Raw genomic sequence first — 25388 nt, forward strand, 5'->3', positions numbered from 1 at the left:
CGCCACATGGAAGGAAGAAAGAAGGCGGTGTCCTGCTCAAGCCGGGCAATAACGCGACACAAAATACAGCGTACGCGCGTGCATTGGAAGGAGCCCCTCCCCCCCCCACACACACACACGCGATCGCCCCACAATCGACTCGATTTGGCGCAGGCGCTGGCACACGTGTGCGCATACGACTCGCCAGTGCGTGTCCGGTAACGATTCGCCCAAGCAACCGCCCCTCCCCCTCTTTGTGGCAGCAGGATGGATAAGGCAAAGACGCTGGAAGTGCTGCGAGGCATGAAGTTCATGCAGCGCAAGGAGGAGGCGAAGCGGCGCGCCGCCTTTGAGGTCGCCCAGCGGGACGAAATTGAGCGGCAGCTGCTGCACCCCGGCACCGGCAGCAGCGGCGCGAGCGGGGGCGTCAGTGACGGTGGCTCCTCTGCGCTCAGAGATCGTGGCGGTGGCGGACCAGTCAGGGCGACGGTCTTGTACGACGATTCCTTCCCCACACACGCGTATAGCCTGTCGCGGCGCAGCTTTACTGAGACGCTCGGCGGTGGTGGTGCGATCCCGGTCGCCGCGGGTCTCGGCGACACGGACGCACATCTGGAAGGTAGCGCCGTGGAATCGAGAGTTTCGCTGAAGGACGTCGGCGAGGCGCAAGCGTCAGCGGACGCCGCTCTGGACGATAGTGATGTCGCCAGTGACGAGGAAGTGGCAGACTTGTGGGGCGGTGAGGACGCCGAAGGTGAGTTGAATGACCCGACGGCGGCCTCTGACAGACGAAATCAGGGTGTTAAGAGGACTCGCGACCGCCGAGGCGACCGGAACCAGCACGCCTGTAGCGATGGCAGGTTCATAGTGAAGCCGTCTCTGCGCGCCCCGAAGCTGCCGCGGCGCCTGCAGGAGACCGTCGCGGAGCAGAAGCGGCAGCGCGCAGAAGAGGAGGGCGACATGAACATGTAAATGCGCCCTCCAAGACACTCGGGCATGCATCGCCGCGGTTCCTGCGACCCACACGCGCAGGCGCGGTAATATCGCTGGCGAAGCTCGGTGGTGCATTGGTGCGTGTGTGTGTGTGTGTGTGTGTGTATATCTACCTGTGAAATATGTGCCGTTGTTGTTGCCTAGGCGAGTAAGGGCGAGGAGGTGCACACGCGCACGCCGCGCGTCGGGGCCTCTTCTCGGGTAGAGAACGCAAACCGCAGTGGCAAAAGCAACCGCCGAGACACGTACAAGAGGTCGTCCGGAAGAGCAACCGCAGCAAGCTTCGCTGGGGGAAGTCCCGTCTGCCGCGATTGCCGCAACGGGAAAGCAAGCGGTCGCGGGCAGATGCCAGCAGAGGCGTTGGCGGGCACATGATTAAGTTATGTGCGGGGCTACGCCTCAATCCCGCTCTCCAAGATCGTTATGTCGCTTCATCCTCTTCCTCTCTTGGCCGCTGTTTTCGATGCACTCGCAGACCCCACTGCTGCCTGCGTGTGTGTATGCGCGCAGTCTTATTGGTGCCTGCGCTCGGTAGCGTGTGCGTTTGTGGTTTTCTGTCCGCTGCCGTGCTTAGGTGGCATTGCAAGTGATTCATGCCGGTGGAGGGGTTTACACAAACCGGCATCCGCACGAGCGCCACACCGCACCCTTCCATTTCCCTTTTACCATTGTCTTCGTACCTTCCACGCTTCGGAGCAAGCGCGCCATGGAGCAGCAGGCGCAGCTCTCAGACGCTGCTCGGCAGCGACAGCAACAGCAGCGCTCGACAGGCACAACGGCAATCACGCGGAGCACGAACGAAGAGGCCTTCGACTCGGTGCGCCAGGCGGCCGTGGTGATGTTCAAGCAGCGGACCAAAGACCTCACTCGACTCACACAGGTGGAGACGCAGTGCCAGGCCATTGAGGCGGAGCTGCGCCAAGCCCAGACCTGTGTGACACAACTGATGGCGCAGCAAGCGTCGCTGGAAGCTCTTGTGGAGGAAGAGCAGCAGTGCACTCGTCAGCGAGAATGTCGACTGCAGGAACTGCATAGCGCTCTTTTACAGCTGGACGAGGAGCAGCAGACGAGCGGTAAGCTGCAACGGTCGGCAGAGGCCGCCATCGGCGCGGCGACCGCGTTCATTCGAACGTTTACCAACGCGGATGGGCGCCTCTTTCAGCTGCTCACCATGGCCAGCGCGCGGACGGCAGGCCGCAGCGCGCTGGAGCTGCAACGGCTGCTCGCGGACGTTCAGCAGGCGCTTGTGGCAGCAGAGGCGCATCGCCAAGGCCTCATGTGTTTGCCTTCCTTCTCGCTCACTGCCGAGGCCTCCGCGAGTGGTTATTTGCGTTACACAGCCCCATCCTCCTCGACGGCAGTGGTGTCCGCCGATGTCTCCATCACCGGCGTGTCACATGCACTGCATGAATGGGCGGTCAGGATGGACTGGGCCCAGCATCGCGAGCTTGTGGACGTTGTGCAGATCATGCAGCAGCTCGTGGCGTGGCTTTCCACGGATGGCAGCGCTCAAGAGGAAGCACAGCAGACAGTTGCCCTGGGAAGAGCGTCGTGTGAGTGGGGCTTGCCGTGGCCGCCGCTGCCGCCATTCACCGAGGACGCCGTGACGGAGCATCAATGGTTCGGGTCACCGTCACTGCCCTCCACGACTTTCCAAGCTGATATTCACGGCGGCGGCTCTGCGGAGGTAGCGGCTGAAGACGAGGGAAGGCGCGCAACCCTTCCACTGGAAGAGTGTGCGGTGGATGTCGATGACAACGTGGTTCCAAGCAGCGAGGTCGTGCAGCTTCTCCTGCAGCAACACCTCCTTGCCCCACTGCAAGCGATATCGGCGTACAACGCGCATCTCACAGCTGTGTGTGCACAACAGCACCTGCAGCTCCCTGAAGATGCGTCGTCACTCGCCGCCTCGCTAACCGCAACACAGCAGCGGTGGATATCCTTTCACGAGGCGTGGCAGCAGTGGCGTGAAGAGGTGCTACAAACGCAGGCAGCCGCCGAAGCGGCCATAGCCGCAGCGACGGAGCTGGACGCGGCGCAAGCGGCACTCCGAGGGTTCCAGCGAGACTGTGAAGAGCAGTCTCACAACTGCGCATCTCGCAAGAAAGAAGTGGCGAACTTCAAGGAGACGGAGATCAGCCACTACGCTGCGGCGTGGTCGAGGGGCGTGTGCGCGTCGCAAGCGCAGCGCGACTCGTTCTGCGCAATGTCTGACGCCATTGTGTCACTGACAAAAGAAGCATCAGCGCTGACTACCGCCTTGCACGACGACTCCGAGCACCATGCTCACGAGACCCACGCGCGCGATGTCGCCCTGGCCGAACAGCAAGAGCAACTCACAGTGACGCGGCAGCGCGCGGCAGTCGCCAAGACGAGGGCCGCGGCGCTGGAGGCTGAGTGTGCAGCGGCGCAGCGCGTGCAGCAGCTCGTGCGAGATCAGCATGAGGAGCTGTTGTCGTGCGCCACGAGGCGCTTGCAGCCTCCCTCCGGCGCTGCCGGCAACAACAACGACGGCGAAAACGTCAATGAGACCGCCCCCAAGGATCTTGGCGAGCTGCCGGTAGCTCGATGTGCGGCAAGCGTTGCACAGAAGCTGCTGCATTCGGCCACAGCGTGTTCGCCGGTGCACGCGGCATGGACGGAGCGTCTTGTGGAGCTGGCATCGGAGGTCCATGACGTCGCAGGGAGGAACGGCAACGGCAGTCTTCTCATCTCGTCTGTGGCGCAACTCTTCGCGAACCTGATAGACCGCTGCGGTGGCGATCAAGCAGCTGGCGGCGAATCGGTCAGCGAAGCCGCACTCGATGCAGCGGCAGCTCGATTGGCTATACAGAACGCGGTGGCAGGTCTGCGCCTCCCAAGCGAACTCTTTCTCGACGTCGTCGATGCAGAGCTCTTGGCTCAGGTGCCGTACCTTCGCACATGGCGGAGCACAGAGCAGGCCATACGTGCGAGTATCGATAAGCATCGTGAGTTCATGTGCGACGCGACGGCCGAAATCTCCATCCTCCGCAGCGAGTTGGCGACCGCGGAGGAGTGACGGTGCCGGCAGAGATGATAGGTGGATTGTCACGCAGGCGGCGTAGTCGTCGAACTGGCGGTGCCCTCACGCCGTCTTGCGCGTTCGATCTCATCCTTGTCACCTTCATGAGCATGCGCCTCTTCACTCGTCCCTCAGCTCGCCCTCCCTCGGCTCCTCCTCAAGCCTTCGTTTGGGAGAGAAGGGGAAGGGAGGAGGGGCGGCGACGCTGGCGGGTCATCTATCCCTTGTTTCGCTATGCGGTTGTATGTTTTGTGTGTGTGTGTGTGTGTGTGTGTGTGGTGCTCTGCTCCTTATGCCACGGCTGCTCTGCTGCTCATCTGCTTATATCGTTTCTCCCCTCCTCCTTCCAAACTCGCATGCACACCCGCCTGTGCGCGCCTTCTACCTCATCTGTGTCCGCACCGCAGAGGTGACGGACACCAATCGACGGAGGACGATGGAGGATAAACCTCCTCAGCCGAATAGCCCGAACACTGGCGTACGGGTCGAAGGCTCTTTGCTGGGGCCACTGGAACTCATCGCAGCATTCCATTGCACAACCTCTTCCTCTCCTCGTCTCGGCGCTGCCTGCCTTTGTTGTGCTCACTCATCATCCCCCGCCGCTCCCGCCCCCTCCTCCTATCCCTACACACGCATATAAGCACACGCACACGCACGACATAGCGCAACGAAGAGTCCGTCTTTCCCTAGCGTGTGTGCGACTCATCTGCCCACCGCTCCCCTCCTCCCCTCCCCACACACACACCTTCCCTCCCTCCCTCCCTGTTGAGCCCTCCGCTTCTTTCTGAGGTGTCTGCATGATTGTGGCGGGCACGCTCTCGGTGTGTTCATCTTTGTCTTCTTCGGTTTCTGGTTCACCCTCACGGCCACTGAGTGTGTGCGTGTGTATGCGCGCACCTTTGTTTTCCGGGTTTCTGTGCCGCTGCCCGAGCAGCAGCCCCTCACCCCCCCGTCTGTGATACACGATCTACGTGTTCTCGGTCCGTCGCTCTCTGTGCTCTGCAGTGCTCTTCTTCGCTGCCTATCGTCATTATCTTTCTCGTTTCTTGCTGCGTTGCTGGAACTGTGAAGTCCTACGTGGTGCGCACGCACATCACTCCGACATCGACCCGGTGTAACTTGGACCTGCAGCCTGGCGCCTCCCCCCTTCCTTTCTCTCTCTACCCTCACACCATCGGCTACGCAATATGATGCGCTCCATCACGCCAAGGCGGTGCGTGGCGTTGGGGCTGTTCGGTCTCCTGCTCGTCATATGCCTGACGCATGAGCTGGCAGGCATGGCGGCACTGGCCGCTACGAGCGCCCGTCACACCGCCTTATACAAGGACCTCGGCGTGGTGGCGGGAGCCAGCAAGGAGGAAATCAAGAAGGCCTTCCGTGCATTCACCCGCCAACACCACCCCGACCTCAAGGAAACCTTCCAGGAGAAGGAGCATGCCAAGGCAGCCATGGCGAAGGTGTTGCGTGCCTACGAGGTGCTGTCGGACGATAGGAAGAAGGCCGCGTACGACGAGTCGGGCATAATCCCTGGCGAGGCCCCGAACTTGGAGGAGATGACGGCCACCGAGCTCTTCGAGTACTACCACCAGTCGTCGCCTATCTTCTCGAAGTCGCCGACGCTGAAGAGCCTGACGCAGCTGCGTCGTCTGCAAGAGTTCCGCGGTGGTCGTGTCATTTTGATTCAGGTCTACGACGATACCCAATGCAAAAACTGCCGCTACTACAGCGCCGCGTGGGAAATGCTGTACCAGTCCAGTCTGGTGGAGGCTGGCGTGCTGGAGATGTATCGCATCGATGCCCTAAGCGAGGAGGGCAATCCACTGCTTGCCCACCTCGGCATCCGTTACCGTAAGGAGCCATATGTGCTCGCCATCGTGGACGGCGAAGCCTGGACGCTTTATAGCATTGCGGAGACCATGAAGCAGCGCAACCACAACCGCGTCTTCCACAGCCTGCTTGAGTTCGTGATGTCCTTCTTCTACGACGTCTTTCAGCAGACGAGGTCACTGGAGGTAACGCAGCTGGAGGACATTCTCACGTTCCTGCGTGCCCCGCGGTCCGCCAAGCAGCCGCTGCGTGCGCTGCTGCCCACGATCAATGCCGAGTCGATCCCGGTGGCACTGCAGATGCGCTACAACCAGGTCGAAGTCCGTAGTGTGCCGCGCGAATTTCTGCTCGAGTTCGTGGAGGAGTACTGCGAGATGGAGATCGGCGTGAAAGACCGCTTCGGCGAGAACGTCCCGATGGCGGAGTTCATTGTTGTGTCGACGGAGGCGTTGCCTATGCCGCCCAAGGGCATGACCGAAACCAGCGACACGGCAACGTCGGAGGCGGAAGCCGAGGCGTCGACACCGCAGAAGAGCTGCCGCCTTGTGCACGTCGGCGCTGCGGTGGCGCTCACGTACAAGAAAGCCTCAAGGTTCATTGAAGACCACCTGCCGGAGCGGCACGTGGGCATGAAGGGCCTGCGCTACGCCGGCGCAACGGACTTCCTGCAGGTGTGCCGCGACAACTGCGTGGTGTGGATGCGCGAAGACTGCGCGGAGGCCCCAGACGCGCATGTGGCAGCCCTCATGGCAAACGACTACCTCTCCTTCAAGACCGGCTACTGGTGCATGGAGGAGGAACGCAGGCTGGCCAAGGTTCTGAGCAAGGCCGGTGTGTGGACGGCGACGTCCAAGAACTTGGCCGCCTCTCCCTCAGCTCTCGTCGCCTTCGTTGGCGGCAACGACAGCATCACCTACCAGCTCGTGTCCCTGCATCCCAAAGCGCCAGAGGAGCTCACAGCACAGGACATATACACCGCCCTATCGACGCTGGTGGGCAACGCCGAGGAGGCCGAGGACAGCAGTGAGGCAGCCAGGGTCGCGGCGCCGATCCCGTCGCACCTCCCGCAGCCCGTCGCCAGCCTCCTCGCCACAGACGGTTTCCCGATCTCCCGCAAGCAGCGTCTCTACATACAGGCCATGACCATCTACACCTTTGCAGCTCCGCTGGTGTCCAACTCGTGGCCGTTTTTCATGATGTACCTAATCCACCGCTTCGTCTTGAACCGCAACAAGCCGGAGGCCGAAGAGGAGGCGAGGAAGAAGCGCGAGGAGTCTGCCACCGCCGCCGCCAACGGTGCCTCGAGCGCGAATGAGGCATCCGCAGCGTCGGTGCGTCGTCGTATCCGCAAACCGCAGCCGCGGGTCGGCCCGTACAATCCGCGCGACATGAAGTGGGCCAAGGAGGAGAAGGGCTTCCTGCTCTTACTCGTGGAGGACGGCTTGGCAGCCGGGGCTCTGCCGCTCCCCCGTCTCGCCTTGGACGAGCCCTTCACCGTGCGTGTCCTCGGCACCGGACAGGGCAAATGGCGCCAGTGGATCCTCGAGCACAAACCCGCCGCGCCGGAAGGTGCGGCGGAGAATCTTCCAGAGGCGGAGCGCCAGATCTCACTCATGGCCATCCGCAAGACTCGCATGAAGGCCCTTGTCAAGTCGGACGCGCAGACGATCCATGCCTTTCTGTGTGACCTCCTCGACGGTACGAAGAACCCGAGCGAGGAGCTGCCGTCGTGGGCGTATGACGAGTAGTCGTGTGTGATTGTCCCTTGCTGTTGTGTGGTCGAAGTAGACCACAGAAGAAGGGAAGTGGGCAGGCGGGTAGGCGGCCGCCTGGGCAATCGCTGGTCATCTCCTTGACTCGCAGGTGTGGAGAAAAAACGTGTGGAGCCCATCTTTGTGTGCCCCCTCTTCCCGTGTCCTCGCTCCCCACCTCCTTTTTTTTTGGGAGAGGAGGGGGGGGGGCATCTCCATTGTGGTCGTGAGCTGCGCCTGAATGCTTATCTGCCGGTGCGTTATGGCGTGTGGGTGCGAGCCTGTGTGTCTCTCTCGGAGCAGGTGCTGCATTCTTTCTTGTGTCACTTTCTCCGAGGGCGCCGCTTGCCTTTCCGTTCGTTGTCCTCGTGTCGTTTTTGGCACGCTGAGATTGCCAATGATGTGCTCCCCTGCTCTTCCTCTGTTAAGCCTCGTGTGCGTTGTACTCCCGTCCCCCCCCCTCCCCCACCGCCACGCAGGGAAGCAACCGTTAACGACAGATTTAAGGTGTCTTTCCTTTCCAACGTGTGCCAATTCACTCCCATCGAAGGTGAGACTAAACGCCACGCTGGCTCCCCCCCCCTCCCCGACACACACATACACAAGCACACGCACGCCACCCCTGCCACAGACCCTACGCACCCATGCTCTGTAGGTCGCCTCAGAGCAGGTCCCCCACCATGCTGGTTGCCACCTGGCGCGTCCCCCTTGGGGTGGGATACGCTCGAGTCACGCTGACACTTTGGGCATCATGTGTGTGTGTGTGTGTGGTACAAGCGTGTTCACTGTCGCCTGACGCTCCGACGTCACGCCATCCAGGACCTGACGGTCAACATCAGCAGCGATAAACCGCTCTCACCCTCCCTCCCCCGCCCCCTCCTGCGCCGTAGGCACCTGACGCTGTCACCACCAGAGGTGGTTCAGCATTTGGCAGGAAGAGAGGAAGGCTGCTCGGCTTCCTCCCGCACTCTCTGTGCGGGAGGAGGGGGTTCTGGACCCTGTGATACTGCGTACGGTGTGAGGTTTGAAGTGTGAGATGTGTGTGTGTGCCGCGCGAAGCAGCGAATGCCGGAGCAGCGGGCACTGCCATCGGTATGGGTGAGGAATGAGTTTGCAGAGTTGTGTGCGAGTGAGTTATTTTCAGCCATGAACCCCTCCCCTCCCCTCTTTTGTTGTTTTGTGGAGGGGACTTCTTGTTGTGAAGCCGATGCATGCATATGTGGTAAACACACAAAGACGGGGCACTGACCACATCCGCGAAGGTGATGCGCATCCCCACCCGAACAACGAAGGACAACAGAAAGGCATCAGAGCGTAAGCATCGGTGTGCCTGTGTGCCTGTGTGTGTGTCTCAGACAAGGGAGTACCGCTCCATCGTGGGAAACCTCCGCGTGGGCGAGCCCACGTTGTGCTGCCGTCCTGACCTCCCCAATCCACTCCCATCCTCCCCCCCACACACACACACTGACGCGTCTTCTCTTGAGATGGCCGCGGTGGGTGGGAAAACACAAACAGAACGGCAGAAAAGTTCAGCGCGGACACGTTCAAGGAGAAAGAGGGATAGGGAGGGGGGTAGCTGCTGCCACCGATGGAGCGCACGCCCTCACACACATTGACACACACACACACACACATATATATATATATGTCTGTGTCCTGTCGAGCAACGAAATCGGCGTCTGCTTGCGCCTTCGGCATGCCCATGTAGTCCACGGTGCTCGTTGTAGATGCCCCATCGTATCCCTCTCCCCATTGCCTGCTTGCTCTGCTCTTTTTCGGGCCCATGCGCATACACGCGCAGATACGCGTACACCCCGATACACGCACGCACGCACGCACGCACCTCCAACGCCCACTTGGCTGGCTCGTTCCGCTTAGCCAGCGACATCCCTACGCCGCACGACCGCGTCAGGTACTCATAGAGACTCATACACGCACGCACACATATAGGCTCACAGGTCCATCTTCGCATGGAGCCCTATGCATCGCCGGCGGCGGTGCCGCCGCCTCATGTTGTGTATGATGCACTGAGCAAGGCGCAGAAGGCGGCACCGCAACTGAGGCCGATTCCCGCCTTCGAAGTGTATAAGGTAGCGCGGGAAGAGGAACTGGCCGCCTACCGTATGCTGTGTCGCGTACTTTTCATGCATCACGGCACTCCACTTCCCAAGGCGCAGCAGCGCATCCTCGATGACATGGGCGAAGATCTGTGTATCGGGCAAACGCGGCAGGGACTGGAGAAAGAAATGGCGGAGCAGGATAAGGTGCTGCAAGGCATTCGCAAATCTGGCGTGCTGCGGCGTCGCGGCGACTTCACCGATGGTGTGGAAGAGATGACCGTGGAAGACTACCTCGCCGAGGCGCCGAAGGACGACGGCAACGGCCTCTTCATGCCCACCTCCAAGGTGCGTCGCGTTGACGGGGCAGACTCCGGTGCCACACGAGCAACAGTCATCGCTGCCGCCGCCGGTTTGGGCGCCAAGCGCAAGGGTAACGTGCACGCGGCTGTGTCGAAGCTGGCGAAGGAGGCTGAGACTGCGGGCAAGAGCCTGTTGTATGCGAGCAGCGCCCAGGAAGAGCAGCAGCTTATCCAGGTCCTTCAGCAAAAACGCGAGTTGCTGGTGGCGCTGAGAGAGGAGCTGACAGAGGCGTAGAAGGACCGGGGCGGGCAGGGAAAACAAAGGAAACTTACACACACACACACACACACACACACACACATGCGCATGCGTATGCGGCTGCTAAACGAATGGCGAAGCTGTGATGGAGGTGCAGGTTCGTTGTGCGTGATGGTGCGCGCATGTGTCTGCGCGATGCCTAATGACGGCCTGTTCGCAGCGTTCACGGTGCTGTGCTGCTGCAGCGGAGTCCTCCTTCTCCCCACGTTCTCTATTTTTCTCGCATCCTTCACTGCTGGTCAGCCTCCTGCTGACTTGCGCACACGCGCGCGCGGAGAACGGCACAACGAAGCACGCAGAGGCGCGGTATAATGTGTGAGGAGAGGCGGTCCAGGTGTAGGGCCCAAAGGGCAACGGCGATCGACAGAGGTGCTGCCGCGGGATAACAAGCCATGCCGCTTCAGGCCGAAAAGACGATAACTAGAGATCAGAAGGACGGTGCAAACAAGCGAAGAGGCAGTGCGAGAAGGAACTTTGTGTCGGTGTAAGGAGTGGGTGAGCGGAGGGCACACACACACACACACACCTTCTCTTCAATGCCTACGTACCGCCGTGTGCCCCCACCCCTTCTTTCTCTGGCCCTCTCTCGCGCTGGCCATCCATCTATCCACAAACGGCACTGCTTTGCTCCCGAGACACGCGGATACGCATACGCGGCAATCGTGGGAAGGAGAGATGCTCGCATGTGGCGATGCTCTCCGTACTTGTGCTCCTGCGCGGGTGTCCACGTACCTGTAAGTAGCACGCATCCCCATCACTCTCACTTCCATGCTTTGCCCCACCCCGCCCCATCACCACCGCCACCACGTACCGCACGCGCAGCCGTGCCTACTTCCTTCTCCTCCGCCCCTCTCGGCTGCTTCGCACTTTTGTTCCTTGCCTGGGTTGCTGTGCGTTGTCGCCTTGAAGTGGGGATGATCATCGCCCTCCCAGCAGTACATACAAGCACCCGACTCGTTAGCGCCCTCGTGAGCCGTTGCGTCTCGGCACTCCTGCTGTGCTCCACTTTGCTGTTCACCCGCCGTTCCCTTTGGACGTGAGCATGGATGTGGCGCCCGTGTAAGCGGCTGCGGCGTTGCAGCGCACACGTCGCCGCACTGTCGGCGGCTGCCGCGGCAGCCCTCGGTACGCCTCAACGGCACTGTGCGGAAACGACAGGCAAGCCTCAGTGTGCCTCGAACTCAGAGCATCATGGCCTGACCGCCTCAGCCACACTGCCAACGACCGCGGTCCCACGCCGTAGAAAGCTGCGGTGTTTGCGCGGCGCCTACCACTCAAGTCGTGCTGTGGCGCAACTCCTCTTGCCCCTTCTTCAGCCAGCGCGAAGTATCCTGGGCTACACGGACATGACGGACGCCATGAAGCGCCTTGCCACCGCTCTGGAGGGTAGTCCGGCCTCGCTGGAGCATGAGGGACCTCTACAAGATGCACATCTGATCGCAATACGAGACCTCGCCACGAGCGCGACAGTCACAGATCTTCGCAATCGATTATTAAACGGATCTTTGTGTCCTCAAGGGGCCACACGTCTCACAGCAGCCCTCTGGAACGAGACGAGCGTGCGCGGCTACCAAAAATGCCTCTTGGCAGCACGCCAAGCTCGTCTCGATGCCGGGCACTCCTTCAACAGCTACGACCACCTTGCAGAAGCCGGGGTCGCCATGCGCAGCGCGATGTGCTCAGATGGGGCCCAGCCGAAAACCTGCGCCGAGTGGGCCCGCCTCATCGACCTCTACACCTCCTTCCTCCCTGATCGGTCCCACATCCACGAGCTGGAGAATCTGCCGCAGGAGATCGCCATTGGCGAGCTGCTCCGCGAGACCGTCGAGCGCGTGCGCAGGGCGGAGGATCACGCCGGCGGCGACGGCTTCGCACTGGACTGCGTCGTCGACGTCGGTGGAGGTAACGGCTTCCTTGCGGCGCAGGTGGCGGAGCGCCTGCAGTGCGACAGCGTCGTCATCGACCCCTTCTTTCCGGCGCACTCCATCGACTGCTGCCCGCGGCTGTGGCGCGACACAGCGCACCGCGCACGGCCCGCCACGCGCCGGCAGCGCACACTGCACCGCACCGTGGCGCTGTTCCGCGACGTCCGCTGGTCGGACGCTGTGCCGGCAGCGCCAGCGCGCACGGCCCTCATCGCGAAGCACCTGTGCGGCAGCGGCGTGGACGAGGTGCTGCGCCATCTGGAGGCGCAGGAGTGTCTGCCGCGCATCCTCGTTCTGGCGCCGTGCTGCTTTAACAAAATCACCGTTGATCGGTACTGTGACGCTGCCTACCTCAGGCAGGTCATGGGCATCGACTCCGAAGAGGCCCTGGAGCGTGTTAATCGACTCACAGACTGGAACATGTCATGCTATCAGAGCACCCACGAGCGCATGTTGGCGCGGGTCGAGGCGGCTCGGCGAAGCTCCGCCACGAGTGGCAGGGGATGCGCCTGCGAGGTGCAGATAGCTATGGAAGCCGTTGCGTCACAAGCGCTCCCCGCGGTTGACAGCAGCTCTGCCGCCGCTTCTCCGCCATGCTGCTACCAGCGCCGAAGCGGCCCTCGCTCCATCGCAAACAGTATCACGTGCACCCATGACTTTGCGCTGCTGGCCGAGGCCCTTCTCAACTACGGGCGAATGCAGTGGCTGCAGCAGCGCCACTACGATGTGCACCTGGTGCAGTATGTGCCCGATGTGGTGACGCCGAAAAACAAGTGTTGGCTCGCGATTCGACAAGCGCACACGAGTTGAATGCTGGAATCGATCGTGTTCCTTTCCGTCTTCTCTCTCTCTCTCTATCTACCTCAGACGACGCGCGGATAAGACCCTTTTAGCCGTGTCGCAAGGCTCATCAAAGCTGGTGCCGCTGTTTGTGTCTCCCAGTGTAGCTCCGCTCACACGTAGGCGTCTACGCCTACAGGCATGCAGGCAGCGCACGAAAAGCTTCCGCGCACGCACTTCGGTCGTCAAGATCACCTTCCACCGACACAAAAAACAAGGTGGCTTTTGGGTGTAGGTCGATAGCGGCTGCACGAAGGGGGTGGAACGATAAACGGAGGGAGACCCCCTGCACAGCCGTCATGGACGCCCCGCCACGCCTCTGAGTGCGGGTAAAGAAGTATCGTGGTGTCTGGAGGACGAGTATGCCTCAACGACAACTGCCACATCGACCGCCGGAGACACGACCCCCGCACTTCGAAGAGAAACCGGCACCTGCTTTTGAGGAGGACGTCCGTGTGTCGGTTTGTACGTCAACGTCATGCGCAGACGCGCACGCGCATGTGAGGCCCGTCACTTCTTCGCCACTTCTCTCTCCTCCCCCCCCTTCCCCCTCGTACTCCTCGCTCTCCCTTCCCCGTCGGACTGCATCGCATACGCGCGCGCTTACGCTACGTTTTCTTTGCTGGGTTTGTGTGTGTGTGTGTGTGTTGTGTAAACCCTGCTCGCGTTTTCTGCCCTTGGACGTGCGCTGCATGGCAACGAACCGGCGGTCCTTGTCCGATGAAACAGCTGCTCAAGCATCTGCATGTGGCGGCGCATGCGGTGTCATTCAGAGGACACGCATCCTTCACAGGATTCCTTTCTGTGAAGTGTATGAGGAACGTCGAAACAGATATAAGCGGAAGTGTAAACGTGTCAGGGCGGCAGCGACTGCAACTGTGCTGACGGGAAACTACAGCAGCAGCTGCAGCGGTTTGGTGGCTCAAGTGGGGCGACCATGGAGAGGGTGGTCGCCTGTTCTTTCACCCTCCAACAACAGCAGCGCCATCTCCAGCTCAAGCGGTGACCATGTTGAACTACCGCTGCAAGCGGAGACAATACCACAGCGTGCTGTGGTCGCTGCAGTTTGTGCTCGCTCTCCTACACCACGCACGTAAAGGCGTCGCACGTTCACGTCAGCAGCAACGCGAGCGCGGCGATGGTAGGGAGGACGACAACTGCTGCTGCTCAACTTCCACCGATGCCGCTGACACGGAGTCCGATACTTTGATTGCGTTTCAAGCGGCCGCAGACGGCGCCTTGGCCTCCTTCGCCGCACAGGGGCCACTTTCTGCCTCGCAGTTGCTCTCCCTGCAGAACAGCCTCACTGACGCTGACGTACGTGATCTCTGCGTGCAATGCATGCGCCACTTTATCACCCAGCAGCAGCAGCAGCCGGCGCGAACGCTCACGCCTGTGCAGCGGCCGCTCTTCAGCGCTGAAAACGTCTTTGCCGCCCCTACGCCTCTTCTTCAGGTGCTGTGGCCGACCGAGAGCGTTCGCCAACACTACACGTGGGCATTGGAGGTGGCTCACCGCAACCGCATCGACAGCAGCGACCTCCTCGCCATGCCAGGCTACCTGCAGGAGGCTGGCCTGCACGCGCGGTGTGTCTTTGCGGGGTATAGCGGCGCTAAACATGATGAAAGGTCCACCGTGGCGCAGGACTCAGAGCGGCGGGCAGCGCATGCGTGGGCCCGCCTCATCGACCTCTACACCTCCTTCCTCCCTGATCGGTCCCACATCCACGAGCTGGAGAATCTGCCGCAGGAGATCGCCATTGGCGAGCTGCTCCGCGAGACCGTCGAGCGCGTGCGCAGGGCGGAGGATCACGCCGGCGGCGACGGCTTCGCACTGGACTGCGTCGTCGACGTCGGTGGAGGCAACGGCTTCCTTGCGGCGCAGGTGGCGGAGCGCCTGCAGTGCGACAGCGTCGTCATCGACCCCTTCTTTCCGGCGCACTCCATCGACTGCTGCCCGCGGCTGTGGCGCGACACAGCGCACCGCGCACGGCCCGCCACGCGCCGGCAGCGCACACTGCACCGCACCGTGGCGCTGTTCCGCGACGTCCGCTGGTCGGACGCTGTGCCGGCAGCGCCAGCGCGCACGGCCCTCATCGCGAAGCACCTGTGCGGCAGCGGCGTGGACGAGGTGCTGCGCCATCTGGAGGCGCAGGAGTGTCTGCCGCGCATCCTCGTTCTGGCGCCGTGCTGCTTCCACAAATGCTCGCTGGACACCTATATCGACCCTGACTTTGTGTCTGCGCTGCTGGGGCTGGGCAGTGCCGCGACCTTCTGCCATCTAACGCGCTTGACGGACTGGAATGCATCCGTGTACCAGCGACTGCAGGGTGTCGATCTGTCGGCGAGAGGCGCCTCCGCACCGGTCTCGAAAAAGTCCGTGCGTCACTTGGTCTCCTGTCCAGAGGGCATAGCTGCCTCCGTCGAAGCCGTTGTGAGCCAAGGACGCGTACAGTGGCTTCAGCGTCACGGGTACATTGTAAGACTAGTGGAGTACGTTCCCGACTGCGTGACACCAAAGAATCGCTGTATGGTGGCATACCGTACTTGACGTACGGGATCGGCCGTCTCCTCTATCCTAACGAGCGAGCCTGCGGTAAAGAGTGCGCACAAGCTGTCTGTGCTGTCTTACATGTGCGCATACCAACGACGACAGATCGAACCCTCCTCTGTATCTAATGCGTGCTGCTGCCGCCGTTGCTGCGCACTGTTCAGCCCACGCACCTCTGCCTTAATTTCAGCCAGGCCGCTGCAAGCATCGCCTACTTACCCCGACGACGGAATGAGGCCTGTCCGCACCTGCGCTGCGGCGCTTCAGGTGGTCGGTGAACGGATCTCTCTTGCTCGCTTCTCCTCTGCCGCGGCGCTCGTCAGGCCATTGACTGCGTCAGGAAGACAAGCTGGCAAGTGCGTCTCTTTTCCCTCCCCCAGGCGTGGGTGCGAGGAAAAGCAAGGTAGCCCTCTCCCTGTCACACAAACACACACGCGCGTGCTTGCCTCGTCCAGGCAGTCTGGTGTCATGGTAGACGTCGCGGCAAGCCGTCACATGTATGCAAACGGCTGCATCATCTCCTCGTGTTGTGTACCCCCTTCTTTCCTCCTGAGCACCCGCCAACACCACCACTGCCCTGTGTGGCACGATCTTCCCTTACATCATCTCTGGGCAACGAATCAAAATGGGCATCTCCACCTCCTCTCACCTCTGTATGCATGTGTGTGTGTGCATGCCCATGATGCACTTGGCCGTTCACGCGATTCCCTTTCACACATATACACACAATCTCTCTTGCCTTCCCTACCGACATCACCTCCTTCACGTGCCAGGCCCTCTCCATTCAGCGCGCCGTCGTCGCATAGCGACCTCTTGCTCCTCTCGACCTTCTTCATCACAGCTGCGCTGCCGCTTGTTACCCACCGTCACCACCACCACACTTTTCATCGTCTCTTGCCTTCTCCGCCATGTCGACCGATCTCGAGTGCGGGTCTGAGGCGCTGGGCCGTTACACGTGCAAGGATGCCCCACGCCCGAGTGTGTGCTGCACCAACGGCTGCTGCGCCACCTCCCCTTACGACCTGGACATGTACACGGGGCTGCCGCTGTGGCTGCGCATTGCCGTGGCAATCTTGGCTGGTTTCGTAATGGTGCTCATTTTCACTTTTTGCCTCTATCGCGATCGCCGCTCCATGCGCGCGTACACACTTCTCAAGCAAGAGGAGGCGGAAGAGCGACGACGGCAGCGGCGATCGGAAGAGCTTCACGAGGTGCATCCCATCGGGCCACAGAACAGCGGGGGTGAACCCTTGCACATACCCGACACACAGAGCCGCCCATCTCTCCGACCCGCCGGATAAGCAAAGGCATTCAGTGCGACGATGACGTGCTCATAAACGATCTTGCATGACTCACGTGCATTTGCATGTGTGTGTGTGTGTGTGTGTGTGTGTGTGTGTATCCGTCTCTTTCTCTGCTATTCTTCTGCTTCCTGACGCATCTCTAATCCTCCCTCCCCCTTCCATGCCATAAAACCTTCCAGACACACATGTATATATGTCTGCTCTCCCTCTGTGTGTGTGTGTGTGTGTGTGTGTGTGCAATGGGCCATCGCCTCGTCAGCCGCCTGTCCTTCCTTCCCTCCAAGGCCCTGCTTCCTCGCTCATGCACGGTGTCGTCGTGGTGCCTTCTACGTACGCATCTCCCACGCTCCCTCTCTCCTCTCCGCATTTACTCTTCCCACATCCGCTAGCTCGAGCGGCGGGTATCATCCTTATTCCCACTCGGACTAGTCCGAAGGGCCTGTCTGTGGCAGCACCCCCCCCCCCAATACACGCGCGCGTATGACCCCTCCTCCTTCGTCGTTCCTTTCTCACGAACCCCTCTTGGAACAGATACGAACGCGTAGAGCAAGAGCGAGAGAGAGAGAGAGAGACCGGGCTCAAGTAGTGCCCTTCCCATCCTCATTTCGTTGGGTTAGTTGTCTGTCCGTGCGGAGTGCCCAAACCCCCCTCCCCCCTCCCTCCCTCCCCTACTAGACCATCGTTAAACACTGGGGGAGGAAGCTCATAGAGAGACAGACACGCGCACTGTCCCACATGCACAAGCACAGACTCATTTTGCGATCTTTCTTATCACCACCACGGCCACCCCAAACCCCTCCCCCTCCCACCACAACTCTCTGAGGTGACCGGCGCCCGCCTTTGCTCTGCCATGGACATTGATATGTTTCTGCTCTTCGAGACCGTGACGGCCGGCATCTTCGGCGTCGTGCTCGTCACGATCATCGGGATGAGCATCTTAACCTGTGTGCAGCGCGGGCAGCGGATGAAAGAGCGAAGACAGCAGTGCGAAGACTTAGTAGCCAGTACTAGAGAGAAGCAGCAGCATCTCCAGAGGCTCGTTGGGATCAACAACCTCAGTGATAATCCGCATCTCTTTGACGATGGTGCCTCCAACAGCTCCTGGTCTTCCCGCAAATCACGACGGTGAGCCCTCCCCCTCTTCGCCTCCTCTTTTCCTGTGCGGTTTCCTTTCTATAATAGTGAAAGACTTTGTTTTCTTGCCACAGCAGATGTGCGCTCCTGATCTAGGTGTGTGTGTGTGTATGTGTGTGTGTGTGTCCTTGCCTGCACGCTTTCGTCGTGGACATGTTTTGTTAGCCAGATGGAGAGGAGGGAAGAGGAGGCTGGAACATACATCCCTACGCACACATGCACACCAACACACTCAGGATCGCCAGATGAGGTAGACACACGCACACACATGCGCACACTTCCTCCCTACTGCCCCTACCACCACCATCGGCTTCGTTATCTGTTATCCATCATCCTCATCACTCAGCGCCACTGTGGACTCAACACCTCCGCTTGGCAGCTGCCTCTTTCTCTCTCTCTCCTTTACTTCTCCCTCTCACTCACGTGTACCTGTCAAGCCCACACAGAGACACCCCAACATGCATGCGCTTGCACTCTTGTTGCTGTCATTGTCGTCTCTCGCGCCATCCCCCTCTCTCTGTCTGTCTACGCCTCGCTTTGTATTGAGGGTTGGTGCCTTCCCCTTCCTGGCTGGCCCGCGTGTGTGTGTCTGTGTGTGTGTGTGTGTGTTTGTGTCGTCACTCTCCCATCTCTCTCCTCTGCCCCCCCCCGTCTCCGCGCCAATCGCCGCGTCCTCCACCTTCCTCACTTCGTGTGCCGACACGGGCCCTCACCATCATGGCTTCCTCTCACACACACCGCCGTAGTCTCTTCCCCCCTCCCCCTTCACCCCGGCAACCGGCATCTGCGCTCTCTCGCCATCTCGTCTCCCTTTGCGTGTTTGTGTGCGCGTGCTTCGAAGAACACATGGCAAGCGGTGGAGAAGTGAGAGCGACAGCCATGAAGGAAAGCGATGAGGCACATTGTGCGTGCTCCTGTTTCCGTGGGCTACTTTTCATTTCCCCGCCCTCACCCCCTCTCCTTCCTCTCACACCCTGTGTGACGTGTCTCGTGCCTCCACCACCATCACCACCACCCCATCCACCGCACATTCACAAGCACACGTGTCGCGCACGTACTCTTGCTCTCCATCTCCGATACCCTCCGCCTCCCTCCTCCCCTCTCACACTCTGGCCTCACGCAGCTCGAGGCTCGAAGTGAAGCGTTAGCGATCTGGCTCATATTGCTGTGACAGCTCGAAAAGCGGGTGCGAACACCGTCAGCCGCAGGGGGAGGGGGTCAGAAACACCGCCTCCAAGGTACCATTACCCTTATCGATGTTTGCGAGGTGGCCAAGTGGCTGCTCTGTTGGCTTTGACGATGGAGAAGGCAAACCAAGCCCAACACAGCCGGGCGCCAGGCAAGCAGAGCCGCTCTGTTTTTCTGGTCGGCGTTGCTATCATGATCGTCATCCTCTTCGTTATCGGCCACATGCTCGCCATGCGCCCTATCACCAGCGCAGAGGATGATATGCTCAGCAGCGCCTGCACGCATGCGCAGTTGGTAATGCGCGAAGAGTGGGTCGATGCAGACACCCGACTCGCCGAGCGTCCGAACTTCATCGTGCGGAACCGGGCTCAGCTCCTGGAACTTTATCGCCTCCGCGTGTTTGTTGTCGCCACGGAGGCGGGGGTACTCAATGTAACCCGTGTGCTCAACTCCTTGAGAAACTGTAATTATTCGCAGCGTGTGTTTCCCATCGACATCGCCGTGCACGTGCTGGGCAACGCGTCCGCTATGTCGTTTGTGCCCTGGTCTCATGGTCGCCTCGACTTCTACGCGCACCGCCTGTACGACAATGCAAGCCTGTCTGTGCCGATACTGATGGCGGATGTGTGGAAACCGCAGTCGGATTTCGAGCTTGGGATGCTGCTCACAGCCTCGGCGGAAGTGTCTCCGTACTGGTTCCAGTGGGTGATGAGCGCGCTGCGTCACTACGCCCCGACCTCGACAGAGACCTCCATTGAGCTTGCCACCGACAAGGACTCCGGGACTGGGCGGGGTCGGCTGCTCAGCCCGCTGTCGACTACACTGAGCGGTTTGGCGCTGGGTATGCCCATCGCCGAGACAACGGTCAGCGCAGTGTCCGCCTTCTTTGCCCCTCACCCAAGCACAACGTCCATCTTCACAGCTTCCTTTTGGAAGGCTATGGTGGCGCGGGCAGGGCCTGGCACCGACGTCTACGCCGCTCCAGGAAACTGGCAGGCCTTCCTCAACACCTCCACGAGCGTGCCCGGCCACGACGAACACCGGTTCCTGTACCCTCCACTCGACAAGTTCGGGGCGCTGGCCTGCGAGGAGACCACAGCGTGCGCTATACGCTCGCTGAATCCGTCAGAGGTGGCAGAGCTGGTGAACGTCTCGGCGTTGGTGCATAAAGTGCAGCGGTTGCCAGAGCAGGCGACTTAACGCGGAGTCTGTGCATATGCTTTGCAGCTCGGGATTATCTTCTCCCTCTGCTGTTCACCGACTCTTTGGGTCGCCCCTCATATCCTTGTAGTTGTTTTCCCTCAGTGGAGTGCTTCCCAATGGTTGCCGTCCTCACGTATTGGCGAAGAAGGAGGCTTGGCGCTGCGTGGTGGTCGGCAGAACTCTCGCCCGCTCTTCTCCTCAGTCCATATTTCCCTCTTATCCTTGCTCTTAACCACCACCTCTACCTTACTATTATCGCCGTTACGACTCTCTGGCGCTCTCCTCTCTCCACGCGCCCAGAGACCTCTGCGATTCCTCTCTTTCTCCAACAGCAAGCGCGAAGGCCTAGAAAAGACAGACAGACAGGGAGAGCGCCACACGTGTTTCCGTGCTCTTCTCCGCCTCCCCTCATCCCGTGCGTTGCTTCCTTCTACAACATGATTTCAGACTCCGCGCGTGTGCGTGTGTGTGTGTTTGTGTGTGTCACACATGTAAACTACGTTGACAAGCTGCCCGCGAGTTTCCCTCTCTCTGACAGCACCATATGCCCACCCTCTCCTCTCCACTCTCCCCTTGGCATGGCCTCTCCCCCCCCCCCTCTTCTCTCTCTCGGCTCTCTCGCCGGCGCCTCCGCATAACCGACACCTGCACCCTTCTTCCTCGCGATCCTTCCAAGACTGATCGTGAAAAGTCACGCACACAAGTACTTCGCACTGCATGGACGCCAACACGGAAGCACCCGTATAGCCGAGATACAGCGGCAAAGAGTGCGTCATCGTAGCTGCATCGCAGTCTTGCGAATCGCATCTGGCACGCACCGGCTTGCAGCGTTCCCCCCCCCCACCACCACCACCCCCTTCTGCTATCCACGCCCTTGTCATCTCCCCTCCCCTTGATCCAACCAACGCGTGCGTGCCTGACGCCGACGATGCCTACCAACGCAGCCCAGGCTCTCGAAAAACTCGTGCCAGGTCGGTTGCTGCAACTTGCAGACAACGGCACGCCGACTATCGTCACCCCGCTCGGCAACGAGGGCAGCCTCAACGCGTTGATTCACGCATACAAGGGTAAGGGCTACCTGCCCTACTTCACGCACGCGGTAAAGGCCGCGCAGCGGTCTCTCGTCAATGAGCTCCGCGCCGCCGGCGTCGAGGTGCCGAATGGCGCTGAGGCGTCTCACCTGGAGGGCGTATGCGGCGTGCATTGCCGTGATGAAGCCAGCTGCAGCCATATAATACCTGACGAGCACATCACAGCGACCCTGTACGGTGAGGACACCGACGATACACGCATGATTGTCGCCTGCGACCCGATTCAGACAAAGCTGCGGGACGACTGCGTCGAGTGCTTCCCCCGCGTGAACAAGGTAAGTGGGTGGGAGGAGCTGGTGGTGCGGGTGCACCTCTTTTACCCCAACACGGTCCCGTGCATGAGCGTGCAGGACAGGCGCGCGCGCCTCGTCACACAGAAGCAATTCGTGCCAAAGAACGCGCGCACATTGCAGGGCTACCACGTCTTCCACTACGCCAAGCGCGGCAGCTCGGTGCGGACGCCGCACTGCGAGTCCATGTTCCCCTACACGCCCAAGACTACGGAGAGCAAAGGCTTCACACGGGAAAACAGGTGCACCGCCATTACAGTGGAGTCGGTGTTCGTGCGCGACCCGGCGCGCCAGCAGCGCCCCTTCTATGCTGAAGACGCAGGCCAGGCGCGCGTGTACTTTTCCTACCTACGCGTGGACGCCTTCGTCACGGACGATGAGCTGGTGGAGCACTTCCCGCTGGAGTCGATGGACGTGGCCGCCATGCCGGCATTCACCGACAACCGATACGTGGAGAAGTACCATGTGCTGGTGCGTCTGTACCTGCTGGCGCACGACCAGGGCTGGACGGCGACGCAGCCGCACGGCTGCCCGCACCCGCTCGGCGATCGCGTGGGCCTGCCGGTGCTGTTCCGATCCTGCGCAACAGAGGTGATTGTGCCGGACGCGTGCAGCCACGACTCGCAGCTGCTGCTGCGGCAGCGCCTGCTTCCGGACGTGGAGATGCAGGTCACGCGCTTCTGCTTCCGCCGCATCGTGAGCGAGGTGCTGCGGCAGCGCGTCGTGGCAGCGGCTGCGGACACCCCCGAGTGCTGCATCCCCGTCGTCTGCTACATGCCGTACAGTGACCGCGTGCCCGTCTTCACGGACAAGCAGGTCGGCGTGCTGGCGCGCCTGTACCCGCACCTCGGCATCCGCAGGCCCACCAGCCGCCGCGAGTGGGCGGACCTCAGCCGCACGCTCTACCAGCACTGCATTTCGTTGTTTGACATTCTCGCCGCCGTCGGTGTCCCGCTTCGCGACGCGCATGGCGCCGTCATCGACACCGACGCCTACGTGCCCTACACCGCGGACATGGCCGACGACTACTTCCTCGTCATCGCCAACCGTCCGCTGCGCGACTACACCTGCGTCACAAACCAGCGCTGGCTGTGCGAACAGTTACTGCTGCCCGACCACCGCCCGCCCATCAGCGCGCGCGCCTTTGCGGCGTGGGTGCGCTACTGGAACGCGATGGCGCAGCTGAAGCACGAACTGGAGAAGCAGGTGACCTTGGACACGGTCAGCGCGCACCTGGGGCTTCGACTGCCGGCCGGAAAGACGGGGCAGCGTGCGGCGTGTCTGGTGAACGGCCTCGTGACGGACGCCAAAGGTGGCTTGATCTTCCCAAAGCTGGGCGGCCGGCGCTTCCGCGACAGGGAACACGTCGGTGCGCTGCTGCCCGGTGCGCCAGTGCTGTATAGTTTTTGGGTGGACGGTAAGCTGCAATTTACGTATGTGCGGATGCCAATGCGCTTTGTTCGAGGGCTGCCGCTGAAGCAGGTGAATGGGCAGCGGCCAGTGCAGAGCGTGATAGCGGCCGGTGGCGCCCCTGCTAATCGCGGTGATGGCACACAGAGAGGAGGAGGACAAGTTGGAGAGGAACGAAGAGCTAACGTGGCGATTCATGCTTGAGCCTATGGTACCCCCAACAGCAGGAGACGTAAGATTGCCGCGTTCGCCACCACTACCCGCACCCCTACGCGAGGGGGGTCCCCGTGCACGGGGACGCGATGAATCCAGTGCATGACCTGGGCCGCCGCGGCGGGCCCGCCGGAGTGTGGCAGTAGCCGTTGTGGCACCATCAGGTGCAGCAGGGCCTTGCGCACGGGTGAAATACATATGGCGCGACAGCGAACCCCCACGATAGTCAACAGCAGCAGCGTGAAAGAGGAGAAGAAAGTTCGATGTGCAGCTGTTTTAGCCAGCTTCCTGGATCACCGCCTCACCAGGTGCGCACGAGGCAACCTTGGAAAAGAGGTGCAGGTACTTTTAACGTCATTCTCCGCAAATCTACCCCGCCGTCCAGCAGCCCGCCCTACTGTTTTGTTTTTTGCTCTACGAATCGTTCTTCCTCCGCTCTCTCTAACTGTTGCGACTCGATGAGATGCCGGCGGTGGCAAACACACGTGCTCGTCCACACCTCTTCCGCGCCTCTTCCACACGACCATCGTCGGAGAGGCACGCGGACGACGCGGAGGTGCCTCAGCACTGCAGTCAACTATATGGCACGACTGCTCGGAGTAGCAGCAGGGAAAGTAGCGAGAGAAAACCTTTATAGGGGTGCGGCGTTAGTGAGAAGCGGAGACGCACAGGAAGCGGAAGACTGGTGCCCCCGTCGCCCTCGCATGATGAAACGGAAGTGGTGCAAGGTCGATGCGGCCTTCTTTCGCTAAAGGGCACATGTGGACAAGCTCTAGCACATGCAAGTCCAAGGATGGTTGCGGGCCGCCATTTACTTCCTTGCCGCGCGTATCAAGGGCTCGGATGCGGCAGCTTCAACAGTACCGAAAGTGAGATCGGATTGTGGCTTGAGCGAGCTGATGGAGGTGTGGAGGTGGGACGTTTCGCTCCCCGCTTGTGTGCAGGGCCACTGTGTGGTGCTGGTTCACAACAAAGCAGCCTCAGGCACACATTACCCGCAACCTTTCGTCGGGGCCACGTCGTGCCCCTGGACGCCCCTGTATTGCCACGATGGGGTCAATTCTAGCCAAACGAAAACGATCAGCTCTGCGAACACGCAGCGTGCTTTTCCGCCCTCGTCACCCTTCTTTGTCGCCGAGCTCGGCGACACGGCTTCGTGGGGTGCGAGTGAGGAAGCGGTTCCCGTCGATGTGTCTCTCCCTCTCTCCATTTTCTCTGGGACTGCCAACCAAGAGGGGTTGCGCCCTGCATGTTTTTTTTTCCTTTGGTCATCCGCGGTGCGATCAGGCAGGGGGACAATACACGATTCGCCCTTGCTCGTGGCAAGGAGGAGGTGGAAGGGTTGTTCGACTTGCTTACAGGTGACCCCGGGAAGCCGAATTCAGCGAACTGCCGTACTACTGATAGGAGACGTGTATCCTCCAGGTCTGCAAGCGCTGGCTTGCACTGCTTGAGAGGTGAAGGTCTAATCACGCAGCAGAGGCACTAACGGACCGGAGAAAATCCTGGCAGCCCTCTCCGCGCCGAGGAGCCGCACCAGCCGCGAGAAGCCTCAAAGAGCTCTGAAGACAGGGCTACCCAGCGGGTGGCCCGGGAGAGGGACAAGACAATGAGATGCTCACAGGGGTGGAAGCTTGCCACGCCGGAAGACGACACGCCACGGAGCTGCCTTTTCCTCTGCTAGAGCGCATATGCCAATGCAGCTGTGTTGCACCTGCAGACGACTGGCCACGCTCACGGACGACCTGACCGGGGGAGGGCTGCACCGCCAAGTCCGGCACTGCGGAGAGAAGCGACTGCTACCTACCCCGGCACACGCGACATCGCTGGCTAGCCGGCATCCCAGCATGGGGTACGACCCGGAGCACAGCACGACTGCGTACTTTCGGCATTGCCTCCGCCCGTTATCGTGGGGGTGGGCCGTACGCAAGACCTTCTCGAGTATCGCGGCACAGCGGCTTCTGACCTT

General features: G+C 60.9%; 10 protein-coding genes across 10 annotated transcripts; all 10 read left to right on the top strand.

The window, feature by feature from the left end:
* Positions 1-246: 246 nt before the first annotated feature.
* LMJF_24_0500 (conserved hypothetical protein) lies at positions 247-951 on the top strand (the record flags this gene model as incomplete). The annotated part of the gene is made up of 1 exon (XM_001683515.1): positions 247-951. The coding sequence occupies one exon, from the start codon at positions 247-249 to the stop codon at positions 949-951; it is 705 nt and encodes a 234-aa protein (XP_001683567.1).
* A 727-nt stretch (positions 952-1678) lies between these two features.
* Positions 1679-4012, top strand: LMJF_24_0510 (conserved hypothetical protein; the record flags this gene model as incomplete). Its single annotated transcript, XM_001683516.1, has 1 exon — positions 1679-4012. One exon carries the CDS (start codon positions 1679-1681, stop codon positions 4010-4012), a length of 2334 nt encoding a protein of 777 aa, XP_001683568.1.
* Positions 4013-5202: 1190 nt separating this feature from the next.
* On the top strand, positions 5203-7590 carry LMJF_24_0520 (putative DNAJ domain protein; the record flags this gene model as incomplete). Its single annotated transcript, XM_001683517.1, has 1 exon — positions 5203-7590. One exon carries the CDS (start codon positions 5203-5205, stop codon positions 7588-7590), a length of 2388 nt encoding a protein of 795 aa, XP_001683569.1.
* Positions 7591-9563: 1973 nt separating this feature from the next.
* LMJF_24_0530 (conserved hypothetical protein) lies at positions 9564-10247 on the top strand (the record flags this gene model as incomplete). The annotated part of the gene is made up of 1 exon (XM_001683518.1): positions 9564-10247. One exon carries the CDS (start codon positions 9564-9566, stop codon positions 10245-10247), a length of 684 nt encoding a protein of 227 aa, XP_001683570.1.
* Positions 10248-11617: 1370 nt separating this feature from the next.
* Positions 11618-13006, top strand: LMJF_24_0540 (hypothetical protein; the record flags this gene model as incomplete). The annotated part of the gene is made up of 1 exon (XM_001683519.1): positions 11618-13006. The coding sequence occupies one exon, from the start codon at positions 11618-11620 to the stop codon at positions 13004-13006; it is 1389 nt and encodes a 462-aa protein (XP_001683571.1).
* Positions 13007-14044: 1038 nt separating this feature from the next.
* On the top strand, positions 14045-15586 carry LMJF_24_0550 (conserved hypothetical protein; the record flags this gene model as incomplete). The annotated part of the gene is made up of 1 exon (XM_001683520.1): positions 14045-15586. One exon carries the CDS (start codon positions 14045-14047, stop codon positions 15584-15586), a length of 1542 nt encoding a protein of 513 aa, XP_001683572.1.
* A 908-nt stretch (positions 15587-16494) lies between these two features.
* Positions 16495-16887, top strand: LMJF_24_0552 (conserved hypothetical protein; the record flags this gene model as incomplete). Its single annotated transcript, XM_003721751.1, has 1 exon — positions 16495-16887. One exon carries the CDS (start codon positions 16495-16497, stop codon positions 16885-16887), a length of 393 nt encoding a protein of 130 aa, XP_003721799.1.
* Positions 16888-17740: 853 nt separating this feature from the next.
* Positions 17741-18019, top strand: LMJF_24_0555 (conserved hypothetical protein; the record flags this gene model as incomplete). The annotated part of the gene is made up of 1 exon (XM_003721752.1): positions 17741-18019. The coding sequence occupies one exon, from the start codon at positions 17741-17743 to the stop codon at positions 18017-18019; it is 279 nt and encodes a 92-aa protein (XP_003721800.1).
* A 1304-nt stretch (positions 18020-19323) lies between these two features.
* Positions 19324-20412, top strand: LMJF_24_0580 (hypothetical predicted transmembrane protein; the record flags this gene model as incomplete). Its single annotated transcript, XM_001683521.1, has 1 exon — positions 19324-20412. One exon carries the CDS (start codon positions 19324-19326, stop codon positions 20410-20412), a length of 1089 nt encoding a protein of 362 aa, XP_001683573.1.
* A 931-nt stretch (positions 20413-21343) lies between these two features.
* LMJF_24_0590 (hypothetical protein) lies at positions 21344-23410 on the top strand (the record flags this gene model as incomplete). Its single annotated transcript, XM_001683522.1, has 1 exon — positions 21344-23410. One exon carries the CDS (start codon positions 21344-21346, stop codon positions 23408-23410), a length of 2067 nt encoding a protein of 688 aa, XP_001683574.1.
* Between the last annotated feature and the right edge of the window lie 1978 nt (positions 23411-25388).

This window comes from Leishmania major, chromosome 24 (genome assembly GCF_000002725.2).
Source record: "Leishmania major strain Friedlin complete genome, chromosome 24".
NCBI classification, from domain to species: Eukaryota; Euglenozoa; class Kinetoplastea; order Trypanosomatida; family Trypanosomatidae; genus Leishmania; species Leishmania major.